The sequence below is a fragment of the Drosophila tropicalis genome, unplaced genomic scaffold (assembly GCF_018151085.1).
Source record: "Drosophila tropicalis isolate 14030-0801.00 unplaced genomic scaffold, ASM1815108v1 contig_593, whole genome shotgun sequence".
Taxonomy (NCBI): Eukaryota; Metazoa; Arthropoda; class Insecta; order Diptera; family Drosophilidae; genus Drosophila; species Drosophila tropicalis.
The window spans coordinates 16,845,830-16,858,770 of NW_027173070.1; the positions used below are offsets into that span (position 1 = coordinate 16,845,830).

The following is a 12,941-nucleotide window of genomic DNA, read 5'->3' on the forward strand; positions in this document are numbered from 1 at the left end:
AAACGATACCGAAAAAAACGAAATGTATGTATTTGCAAATATGTAGAAATACATGAATGTTTACCTATATATCAGTATTTTTATAGTGAATTCTTTGCGCTCGGTTATCATTTATTGCATTTTGAGCTCAGCATATGATATTTTTTTTTGTGTCCTTTATTATAAAGCTTGTTACATCTCAAATTTTCTTGCCAAATTTTTTTCTACCCTTCAATGCAAATGTAGTCTCGAGTCCCAAATAATGTTCATAAATAAATGTAAGATGTCTGAATCATTTTGACAAAAAAAAATATATATTTTCTTGAAATATATCAAAAAACTATTTCAGAAAACTTTCTTCTATGCCACAGGATATCCTTAGGTCGACTCTCTTATATGGCATGGTCTAGGCCAAATTTGTGTTGGCCAATATAGGCAATGGCTGCACCTGTAACTGAGACAGCTCTTTGGGTAAATATTGTAAATATTTCCGGCATCATGTAAAAGCAAATATTCTATTTAAATACATTTTTTGTACAAAATTTCCTTTTCAGGTTGGAAAAAATTTATATTTGTATATATGTATAACCCTATCAACCAGACTCTGCATTGCATCAAAACTGTTTAGCCAGATTGTCGTCGATTTAACACCACTTAACAATGTGGCTTAACCACTTTGGTAAATTCTTTGCAAATTAAAAACTAATTAAGCCTGCAATCCTCAAAAAAGAAATAAAAAGAAAACACCCACAGCCCCCACATAAACTTACACACACACACACACTAACACTAACTAAACTTACATGTATAAACTAAACTAAATTAACCAAGTAGATGAACTAAGGTTTGGATCTATATGAGAAAAAAATGGAGAAAATGAAAGTGAATGGGAGAAAGAGAACGAGAAAAAAGTGAGAGCGAGAAAACTCAACTAAACTGAACTCAACTTTTCGCATTAAGAAGAGGCGGGACCTCTATTTAAATGCCAGCCACGTTTCAAATGATGTGAAAACTGGGCCTACAGCCCGTCGACATCGACGTCAGGATGTGTAACAGCTGAGAGACACTCACACAGCTCCGATCTGTTCAGACTTGGAATGGTTTGGTTTGGTTTTGCTTCGGTCTGGCTGGAAGCCGCAAAGTATATACATATATATGCATAATGCTAAATACCACATACACACACACACACACACACTCACACTGACAGAAGACAAAAAAAGATTGTATGTTTATGTATTTATGTGTATGGTATATTTGCAGCACGTGGCATAAATCTCACCCAAAGAGCAAAAGTGGAGCTCAAAACGTTGCTTAATAAAATTATGAAGCACTTGAGGGCAAAAAGTTGATGATTTTCGACTCGAAAAAAAAAAAAAAAAAAAATAAGAAAAATATGAACGAAAGAAAAATCTCAACACGCAAAACGCTTAAAGTTTAAGTGTAATTGAAAACGACAAACTCAGAGAAAAGGTAATGGAGATGGAGCTAGAAGGAGGTGGAGATGGAGAATATGGTTTGGAAGTGCATGCGCCTCTTAGACCTGGGCATTAATTTAACTTTATGCGGTCTTGTCTCAAATAAACTTTGCAAATTAGATATACAGGGGGAGTAACTTCCCTCTCTGATCTTTTCTCCCAAGGTGCTCCATGACTTTAATGTCAGGTAGCTTACTGTAAAGCATTTCGGCACGTAAGTAAGTCTGGGTTCTCCCAGCTCAGTTTGCTTTTTCATCTCCACTAGTAAAGTAAACAAATCCAAAATTCTCGAAAGTTAGAAATAACAAATAAAACAGCATTTACTCTTAGTAAGGACTTCCTTTATATTGACCACTTACTCTCTCACACACACACCCACAGACACTGAGCAGCGATGTCTATGTACCGTGACTCTTTGCGCCTCTTTAACGTGGAGAATGTCTACGATGTTTTGGATATACCGCCTGAGTCATTGCCCCGTCAAATACGCGAGGCTGCTTATCAATTGATTTTGCATGAGCATCCGGACTTGAAGCCACTAACGGAACGTATAGAGGCTTTTGAGAAATGCCGCCTGGTGCATAAAATCTTGCTCATCTTGACGGATGCCAAAAAGCGAGCTGTCTATGATAAACGTGGGAGCCTTGGGCTGACGGGATCTTCCAATCAAATGACACTGGATCTAACCAATTTGCTAGACCAATGTTTCGCATTGATGAAGTTTCCGCTTGATGGGGCAAGTGTGCGTGAGAATTTTCTACATAATTACAAAGGCTCGCTATTAGAGAAGAGAGATATCAAAACAGCCTATATTTTGGGCAAAGGTTCAATGGACCGAATCTTAACAGAAGTTCCTCTTACGACGGTGAAAGATGAGAATCGCATTAAAAAGATCATTAGGAGCCTCATAAGGACCAAGGAGCTGAAGACATATAAAAAATTCGAGAACGATGCAGCCGATAAACGTCGTAGCCGTAAGAAGCGTTTTGCCGCCTTCACTGTGGAAGAAGAACAAAATAAAGCAATGGACGAACTTTTAGTAAAATATAACAAAGATTTGGATGTGGGGGCACTCGATTATAATGATGATGATGAGTTGGCTGCTAACACACCAGCACAACCTAGCGATATTCTGCTTACCCGTTGCAATGGTGACTTGAATGCTGTACTTAACAACCTTTCCTCAAAATATGGTAGTGATACCTCCTGTACTCAAATGGAAACGGACCCAGACTATGAACAACAATAGCGACAGGGTGGGTCATCTTCTTTGCCTTCAAGATTCAATGCCACAAAGAAGAAAGTTACTATGCTCTTTAAATTCAGAATGACATCTATTCGAAAAGGAAAACGCTCTTATCAGGAGGGAGAACATTGAAAAATTTAATTTAATTTTAATCTAAAACGCGTTTTAATAGTTCTATGTAAATATTCTAATAATATTTAGTAAACAAAGGTTTTACAAAGTCAAAGAATGGTGATATTTTTGCAATGCTTTTACGCTTACGAGTTGTACCCAGGAATAAGGATTAAGCACAAGAACCAGGATTGTAGAATCTTTGCTTTAAGCTTAGGTAAGGAGTTGCTAGCTTTCGTAGTAGTTTTGGAATTCATACTTTACTTTATAAAGAAAGTACAGATATCGAATCTTTCATAGATTTTTTTTTCGCTATTGTGTGGGAAATGTATGTATGACTGTTTGGAAATAAAAAATAATGCCATTTTCGCTTCAATTCTTTCCACAAGAGAAGACCATATCGTATCTGTTTTTAACTTCTTGAATTTGTTGTGTAATTCTAATTTTTACAACGTTTAACGCTTCACTTGTCACACACACATTTGCAACGTGCTTTTTCTCTATCTTCAATGGTATTTTGAAAAGGGCACAAGAAAAATAAAAACATTTCAATAAAAAATGCACATTTCATGAACTTCTCCTTCCAGGGCGACTGCCTTTTCGTTTAAAGGCAAATAGTTTTTGGTTGCAAGTTGCTTTGTCATTTCGTTTTCACTTCGTCGTCGTCGCCCTCGTCGGTTTGCCTCCGTTGGCTCAGTTGTGTTTGGCTGTCGAGCTGCCGTGCTTCCAAAAAGCTGCCTTGCTGCCTGCCATCTCCGTCTTCGTCTCGGTCTCCGCCTCCGTCTGAATAGTGTGCACGGCTGTGCATCCGTTGCGGTTTGTCTAAAGGAAGCGTTGCCCGAAAAATAAACAGCCAAAAAGGATGCGAAATGTAACGGAAGTGCGCGAAATTTTTGTACATTTTACCAAGTAGTAGTCGCTCGTTCGTTCGGTCGGTTGGACGCTTATAGTACATAAATAGTTGAGAGGGAGCAAGGGGACTGAAGATTTTTTGTCATTGGATGGGTCGAATAGTTGCAACTTTATGACATTTTAATGATGTCGACATTTATGACAGTTGGCTTGAAGATTTCACCGTGCTTTGACAGTTGACAGTCCCAGTTAAAGCCACACAAAAAATTAGACAAAACAAAAAAAAGTCGAAAAGGCAATTTGACTCGAAATCGAATTCAAATATTGAAAATTAAATGGAAAATTTATACACTTTGAACTGGGATTTCCAAAAATTAATAATCGTTGACTTTTTGCTGGCACAGGAGGAGAGAAAGGTTGAGAGAGCATGAGGAGGATGAGAGGCAAAATAAAAAGAGGTTGTAAATCGTTGGAAATTTGCCATACACACACACACACGGCCTGTTGATTTGTTTGCCGACTCGTTTTTGAGGTCGGTTTTCCAAACTCTCCCAACTGCGGTTTCGTATGTTGGCTACCCCTCGCCGCTACTCCTATTGCTATAACGCTGGCGGAGAAGAGGGGGTTGTATGATTGTGTATGCTTGGCATGCTTTATGGTGCCCAGTCCGCTGGTAAATGTTGTGACATAAATCAATCACTTTTTCCTACAAACAACACCACAAACACAATGTGAAATGCTGACATTTATTAAAATTCGTGTGAATTTGTGTGGCAATCTGTGCGGCAAGTTGTGCATGTATTTTATGACTGCCTCAATCCACTTTACCTCCATCTACACCCCTACCCCTATCAAAGTCCTGTTTTCGTCTGACTGGCTCTTACTGGTTGGCTTTTGATTTAGCAATTTTATGAAATTTTCGTGGTCCCTGTTCAATTTACCCCCACACTACAAATTTGCCTGGTTGCCTGCCACTCAAATCCACATTACTTTGGTAACTGACATCAAACAGAAACTGGCAAAGTTAATAGAAATATTTTCCAAAAATCTCTAAAATTTAATTAAATGCAATATAAATCTCAACACATCAAGTTTAAATACAAATGCTTAGAACTGTGTCTTTAAGTCTAATATTATGTCAGAAAGTTGACAACAATAAGAAATAACTAAGGTAAAGTTTCTGCACTTTGGAATTGAGGTACAGACATATCGAAAAGTATGCAACAGACAACTTTAAAAAGGTTTTCATTTGCTTTGTTAGTTTTAACTTTGTTGTCAATAACTTAAAGTTGACTTTCTTCTTTAATTATGGAGGCTTTTGTCTTTGGGAGTAAAACAACTTGCGGCAGACAGCAAAAAGTTGCAATGGCATTTGCATTTCTGTTTCCTTTATTTTCATTTCTAGTGGCGTTTCTTTTTGACACACACAAAGCCATAATTATTGTCCTCACAACACAAAAATTTCCCTTTTTTAAATACCCTGTAGTCAAATGGGTTCTGAAAGTATATTCAGGATGAATTAATATACATATGTGGAATCACAAATGTAATTCAAAAAGGCTTTCTGATGGTCACCAAGTAAGAGTTAATCTTTATGGTCGCCTCAAATCGTTCGTTACTGGAAAAGGATCAAAACAAATTAAAATGTAATAATGAACACTTTAAGCGGTCAAAAACGAATGAACAAACTTTTAAACATTTCTTCAACTAATTTAGTACAGGGTATTCTTGTCGTCTCATTTCTAGCTCTTCTTTTGTGTGTATAACTTTAATTATTGAAACTTTTTGCCATAAATAAACCAGAAAATACAGGCAAAGGTCATCTTCAGCATGAGCAAAAACAAAACCTAAAAAGTAATAAAAAATAAAATGAAAGGTAACTTGAAACAGTTTGGGCCAAAAGGTTGCAGTTTCATCTCACCTGTTAGGATTCTTTTGTGCGAGAAACTTGAAAGTTAAGATAAATGTATTTGCATTTATAACATTTTCATTTGCAATTTTCAACAAAAATGTTGACAGTAACACGAAATGGGGCAGGGGCCTGTGGCATTTGGTAGGTTAGGTGTACATTTAATAATGAAAATCAGTTGGAAAAGTAAAAGCAAAGCAAAAAGAGGATATGCTAAACACGGTGACAGGCGCAACTGGAACTGGCTTTTGAGGTGAAAGCAAAGTTTATGCAATGTTTCGACTTAAAATGGATTAAATCTAAGGATTTGCATGTCTGATATTGGCAGGAACTGACTTTATATAGATTCTTTCATATAACTTTCTCATTGTGCTTGAATCCAACTTTTTCGATTGCTGCAGTTTGCCAATTTTGGTTGGGAAAACTTTTATATTATAAACGGAATTTGGTTATTTTTATGCATTTTGCAGTAGAAGTTGAATGATACAATTGGAGTCGATTTACAAACTAGATCTAAAGACTTTTAAGTCATGTTATAGTTTAATTTGAATTCTAACGAGAAAAGACCAAGCCAAGTAATCTTATTACTTATATATCCGCAAATGATATAAATGGGATACAAATGGTAAAACCTTTTTCCGTCAACCAACTGTCAGAGTATTCCAAGTTCGATGCAACAAATTTAGATTGTTGAACGTTAAGATTTTTTTTTTGATGTTAAATCAATTGTAATAATTCATGGCACATTATTTAATTTCGCTTAACTCGTTTACATGTTGTCTCATTGCATTACCAATTTAATTAAATCAAGGCTTAAGGCTTAAAAATCATAAATAACATTCACAGCAATTATTCATACGGCAAAAAGAACAAGAACATAAATATGGGCCAATATCGCCGGCACATGCATACATACATACATACATAGAGTCAGAATTCAATTATGGCCCTCTGGGAATGTGTTCTCGGTTCAATGTTCATAGAAATCAAGCTTGGAACTTTTGTGTACCCATCAATGTTGCGAATAGAGTTTCACAACCATTTGCTCGCCTCGTAAATCATTGTCTAAATTGAGCCATCAAAATTGACTGGACTCTAGTTTGCGAATAAAAAACGAATGGAGAAACAGGTGTTCCAGTTTGCCATTGGCAATCCCGTTTTTGGCAGCCAGTACCTTGATTGGTTGCTTTGCCAAAAAGCTGGTCTTCGGCAACGTTTCGAAGTGTCTCAATTGACGCAGCTGCCGTTTGTTCACTTAATTAACAAACTGTGACATTGCTTCTGACCGGGTCGGGTCAAAACAGTCTCTGACTCTGACACTGTTTCTAATTAAAACGCTTAAAAAACTCAATTTCAAGCCCTACGATAAATTAGCTCTATTAGCCCAGGAGCAGAAAGTTGTTGCTCTTTATTTTTTTGTGCAACTGAGTACAAAGTAAAAAGCAAATTTTTTGCGCACATCAAATAATAAGCACTTTTCACAAAAATTTTCCAGCAAATAAGCTGAGAGGGAAAAAAAACTAAGAGAGAAAATAAAGGAAAAGCACCGCACCGACACTTCCTTTTAACAGGGAAACTGCTGCACAACGAACAGTTGCTGAAGCGAAGCTAGGGCAAGGGGCAAGGGCAAGGGAGTACAAACAATGGGCGTCAGAGCGGAAACAGCGTCAAGTCACTGCATTGAAATTAAATGCCATAAGATAATGTTGTAGCTTCGTTGCTACTACAAGTACACACATACACACACAAAAGTGACAACAGAGCTCTGCCATCCTGATGAATACTGTGGGCCATTGTTTAAGTAGGTTATTTTACATTTAAGCGCAACAAATTTTTACAACTCTTAGTTTGTAAATTTTAAAATGTCATTTGTTTGCAATCTTTTTTTTTTTTGGTTGAAATGTCGTTCAAACTAAATACATTAATTTAGAGGAACCAAATGGAATTATATAAAAGAAGATTTTAAACCAATTTAAAAACTTAAACGCATATATTTTTTGTCTTTAACTAAAAGTGTTAAGTCAGAAAGTACACGAAATTTATTCACGAGCTCACAAATCTTGTAAATATCACAAAAACTTAAGCAAACTGCACCTAAGAAATATTTCAAAGACTACCAAAATACCTTGCCAGAAAGAATAACCTTTCCAAGAGAACGTCAGGTATGCGAGTTCAATCAAATTTAGATATGTTGTAGATTATTCCACTTATACATCGCGTTTAAAACTATAGCAAGCAGCTCGGTGATTACAGGCCATTCCAGAAATGGTATTAGACCGATATGAAATTGAATGAAGTTTCTTTTGCAAGAAGTTGCACTCAAAAATAGGTTTTTATTTTTGACAAGTAATGTTTTTGATCAATATCAACTGACTTGCGAATTGTAACCAAATATCCAACCAAATATCCTGGGTCTCTAAAAGCAAAAAATTATTTCTTAAACAAGCTTTAAACTTATAGACAGTATATAATTGATTGAAATAACTAAGAAAGTATGTCAAACAGAACTGTGTTTTTTCAGATTATTTTGCTGACTACTCAGATTAACATGATTTTTGTTGACTTTTACATGAGGAGTGCTCCTAACTGATTCCACCAACGATTAGCCAATAAATGCCAAGTTGAATAAGTACGATTTCACTTTTCTTTACAACAGGGTACTTTCATTTATAGTTTGTTTACCATGGAAAAACATTAGCAGCAAAATTTCCCCCAGGCCCGAAAACGATACAGAACTGATTGAAAGACTCTAAAAAATAAGTAAAGAGAAATTAGGGAAATGTTTCAAAAGGTTTTCTTAAAATATCAAATTTCATTGGCATAGCCTTAAGTGCTCGGTCTTAGTTTTCCTAGTGTCGATTTTTCTTCTTTTCATTTTGCGTCTTGGATTATTTTTTTTCGCTTAGCTTTGCGTGTTGCTATGTATGAGCAATCAGCGTAATGTTGATACTACCTGCCACACAAATATTTAATTTCATCTGGCTTTTTACAATGGCTGCACCACTTACCACTCACCTTACAGGCAACTTACTCTGCCACCCGCAACAGGTGAGATATCTCAGGTAAACTCATTTGCACTTGAATATATGTCGGTCAGAAGTGGGAGACGGCGGGGGATGGCGGCGTGTGTCAGTTATTCAAATGTTGATATTAGCCGCCAGCGAACCAACCAGAGAGGCAGTCAGCCTGAATGCCAGTCATCCCAACAGACTGACTGACTGACTCTGGCGTTTCGTTCCAGCGAAATCAACAGTTGGCCTTGGGGGCAATTTCAAAATGTCTAGCCCTGTCGTGCCTCGCCTGGCCTGGGCTTGCCTTACATTTCAAAGTATATAAACAAAAGTATTTGAAAAGTATTCGCAGCTTCGTGTAGTAAGGAGTAAGAGGGTCTCAAGATGAGGCTGCTTCGCTGGTTTCGCATTTCCCGCGACCTTGTGCTGGAGAGCAATGTTTTATTGCTAGTGATTGGCATTATTTTTCTGGCCGATGTATATATACACATCTTTGTTAAGCTATCGACTCTGGAAAGCTTTGAAATGGGCAATTATATAGTGTCCCTAAGCGCATGGATGAATTGGGTGCGCGGCTTTACACTTATTACCTACATATTCGAAGCCATTCTGGGCATACGCATTGCAAGAAGTCCCAGTTTGTTCGCATATGCTGGATATATGCTAATTGGCTTTATTCTTCTAATTTATTTGGCCAGCATAGCGATCTCCTCTATTGCATTTCTTGACGAATTCAATCTCTCAGTCGATATGTTGTTACAGAAATTATGGTTGGGAAATCGATTTGACAAAGTAGAGAGTCTATTCGAATGTTGTGGCAAGACGGGAGTTATCGATTATTTAGAGACCATCGTAAATCGGACTTGGTCTCGGGAATCGTGTTGTGGAATGGAAACATGTCATGGATGTCGTGAAATCATTCATGCAACTCTAAGGGGGATTGAAAAGGAAATTGCTAGAGATAATATTATAGTATTCGTTGTCTTGTGCATTGCCATGTTGATAATGTTGCTCCATTATAAGGATGCTGAACTTGCCGATGATCCCTATGAGTCGGAGTCATCAGATGATGATGACTATAAGGATGATAGTGAACCAAGCACACTAAAATATCCAGGACAACAATAAATGGACAATCGCCCCAGGGTGATTAGTAGCTAAATTAACGACCTACAATTTGGCTTTGGTCAATTGAACTTTAATTCAATGTTATGCCCCAGGCTCAGCGCTTGTTGCGCCTCATTAATCGACTGGCTAAGCCAACTCGCATTACATTGCTTCGGTTCATTCGTCCTTCGGTCTTTCTGCCACTTAATTAGCTTTCAAAATAAAATGCCAGCGAATTATATATGTATACCTACTTATGTTTTAATGGCTTCGATTTGCAGGGAAAACAAACGATTATTGGCATTTTATGGATTTATTTCAAAGATTTATAACCAAATAACTGCATGTTGTTTAACCTTAAGAATTTGTTGTTATGACACTTAACTGATATTTAATTGTGATTCGATGATATACCCTGTAATGTAATCCAAAGCTTGTGTGCACTTTAATGCCATTTAAATTGATGTGTTCAGTGTAACTCTCTCCCTCTCTCTAACTGTCTGTCTCACTCTTCTGTGAACAAGTGCAGGCTGCTTCATTTTGGTTAAGCTGGTGGATGGAGGATGCCATTAATTATTTATATGAAAGTGTAAACTTTTACACTTCTCCTTTTAGAATGTTACGTGCCAAGCGTAAATGCTGTACACGGTGTAGTGTAACGATGATGGCAAGGCATTTCAATTAGTTCAACTCTCGCCAAGGAAAGCGTTGGGAATAGCGTATAGCCGAAACTCAGTAGCTGGATAAAGCAAACAGTAATTGATTTCAATGAAAGTGTTGCCTCATGAATTTTTGACTACTGATGAGCTTATAATCACGCAATATCTATATAAAATGCCTCGGACTCTGCGACTTAATAGACACATCAGTTTTGCCCTCAGGATCATCAGTATCAGCAGCAGCAGCAGCAGCAGCCTGACCATGGTACTTCGTCGTATCTTTCCTGCCATGTACACGGCCAAAGATAGTGAGCCGGCAAACTCAAAGAATGGCACTCTTTATCTTTTGCGTTGCGTCTTTTTCATGGGTGTGAGAAAGCCACCAAAACGTTTTTTTCTCGCTTATTGCCTCTGGTCGTTTGCTTTGAATCTTTGTTCAACATTCTATCAACCGATTGGCTTTATGACCGGCTATGTTATCCATCTATCGGAATTTTCGCCAGGTGAATTTCTTACATCGCTGCAGGTGGCCTTCAATGCCTGGTCATGTTCCACAAAAGTGTTGATTGTTTGGTATTTGGTGAACCGTTTCGATGATGCCAATGACATTCTGGATGAAATGGACAAACGCATTACACAGGACAGTGAGCGTAAAAGGATCCATGAGGCATGTTCGCTTAGCAATCGCATATTTTTCTTCTTTATGTCCGTCTATATGATGTATGCCACAAATACGTTTCTAAGTGCCATTTTCATAGGCAGACCACCGTATCAGAATTACTATCCGTTTTTGGATTGGCGTAGCAGTAAATGGCATTTGGCTCTGCAAGCTGGTCTAGAGTATTTTGCAATGTGCGGTGCTTGCTTTCAGGATGTTTGCGTCGATTGTTATCCTGTCAATTATATATTAGTGCTTAGAGCTCATATGCAAATATTTGCTGAAAGACTGCGTCAATTGGGTAGTGATCCGCACGAAAGTGAGAAAGAGCGCTATGAAAAACTGGTGCAATGTATTCAGGATCATAAGACTATCTTGCGGTAAGTAGGAAGAGAAAAATTTTAAAGGAATTAGCATATTAATTATTTAATTGGTCTTAAAGATTTTGTGACAGCCTACGGCCTGTCATCTCTGGAACGATTTTTGTCCAGTTTCTGGTCGTGGGCTTAGTTTTGGGTTTCACTCTCATCAATATTGTGATGTTTGCCAATTTGGCATCTGCAATTGCCGCGTTATCGTTTATGTCGGCTGTGTTGCTGGAGACTACACCATTTTGCATACTCTGCAATTATCTTACCGAGGATTGCAATCAATTGGCTGATGCTCTATTCGAATCCAATTGGATTGACTATTCTAAGCGTTATAAAAATGCCTTGAGACACTTTTTGCATAATTTACAGCAGCCCATAACTTTTATGGCCATGAATGTTTTTACCATTTCAGTTGGCACCAACATAAGTGTAAGTAATAGCTGACTAATTCGAATAATGCATAAGTCATTTTTTTAATTTCCATTTCACAGGTTACAAAATTCTCCTTTTCTGTTTTTACACTGGTAAAGCAAATGAATATTGCTGAAAAATTATCGAAAACTGGAGAAGAAGGTGAAAATTTATATTGAGTGTTTATTTTGAGAGGTTTTATTATAAGATAAAGATCATCGACAACAAAGTTGCTCTGTCCCCTGTTACATATACTCGTATTGTTCCAACGTGCAAAACAAATGGCCCAAACAAATCGACAAACAATTTCAAGTGTTCAACAAAACCAAATGCTTAACTTGACCAATAAAAAGTAAACGCCATTCACACACAAACCCACCCTAACCCACGCACACTTACACATACAGGCCACAAGCTGGCCGCAAGTTAAACACTCGTACACACAACTGCCAATAGTCTAAAAATCGAAATCTGAATGAATGTGTCAGTTGGCTTTGGCTAAAAGCGGTTGTCACAAAAAAAAGGGAAAAAGGGAAAGAAAACGAAGAAAAAAATGGAAAGAATAAAAGAACAGAATAAAAGACGAAATCAGTTGAAAGCAAGCGCTCTGTTCCTTGGCCAAAAAGCTATTTGCATAGCACTTAAAAATGAAAAGGACACAAACAAGCAAAAGGGAAGCAAAAAAAAAAAAGAAAAAATGCAGGTGAAAGGTACAAGCAAAAGGCGATAATTCGACATGAGGCTCGTTGCTGTAATTGACATTGTTAGAGGCGATGCGAAAGGCACATACAAGAAGGATGTTTCGATGCTGTTGCTCCTGCATGTGAAATGTCCTAGGCAGGCCTCTAATAACGTGCATATATCTTTCTATCTCTCTTGGTCAGAACAAGAGTGACAACGACATTTGCAGCTAAAGTGTTAGTGGGTCTCGTCAGTAGGTTAGATAAATGAATGAATGGCACAAGCACACACAGTCGGAAGGTGATAGACAAATAGGCCTAAAATAGCTGGCTACGAATTTCGAAAGTCCAAATAACTGAGTAGTAAGTGCTGTAATGTTGGAATTGAATCCTGAATCTCAATTTACGTTAATTGGTTTCAATTAACTTTTATCATAAAAGTTGGCAACAAACTAAATGAAGGCCAAAA

At 37.4% G+C, this 12,941-nt stretch overlaps 3 protein-coding genes across 3 annotated transcripts; all 3 read left to right on the forward strand.

Moving 5' to 3' along the window:
- The first annotated feature begins 1,690 nt into the window (after window positions 1–1,690).
- Window positions 1,691–2,932, forward strand: LOC137577065 (J domain-containing protein CG6693-like). Its single transcript, XM_068290435.1, has 2 exons — window positions 1,691–1,786; window positions 1,839–2,932. Exon 2 carries the CDS (start codon window positions 1,852–1,854, stop codon window positions 2,704–2,706), a length of 855 nt encoding a protein of 284 aa, XP_068146536.1. The 5' UTR covers window positions 1,691–1,786; window positions 1,839–1,851; the 3' UTR covers window positions 2,707–2,932.
- Window positions 2,933–8,864: 5,932 nt separating this feature from the next.
- Window positions 8,865–9,940, forward strand: Tsp42A (Tetraspanin 42A). The gene has a single exon (XM_068291340.1). The coding sequence runs from the start codon at window positions 8,971–8,973 to the stop codon at window positions 9,712–9,714; it is 744 nt and encodes a 247-aa protein (XP_068147441.1). The 5' UTR covers window positions 8,865–8,970; the 3' UTR covers window positions 9,715–9,940.
- Window positions 9,941–10,614: 674 nt separating this feature from the next.
- On the forward strand, window positions 10,615–12,340 carry Or42a (Odorant receptor 42a). The gene is made up of 3 exons (XM_068290852.1): window positions 10,615–11,390; window positions 11,453–11,810; window positions 11,873–12,340. Exons 1-3 carry the CDS (start codon window positions 10,615–10,617, stop codon window positions 11,969–11,971), a joined length of 1,233 nt encoding a protein of 410 aa, XP_068146953.1. The 3' UTR covers window positions 11,972–12,340.
- Window positions 12,341–12,941: the final 601 nt, after the last annotated feature.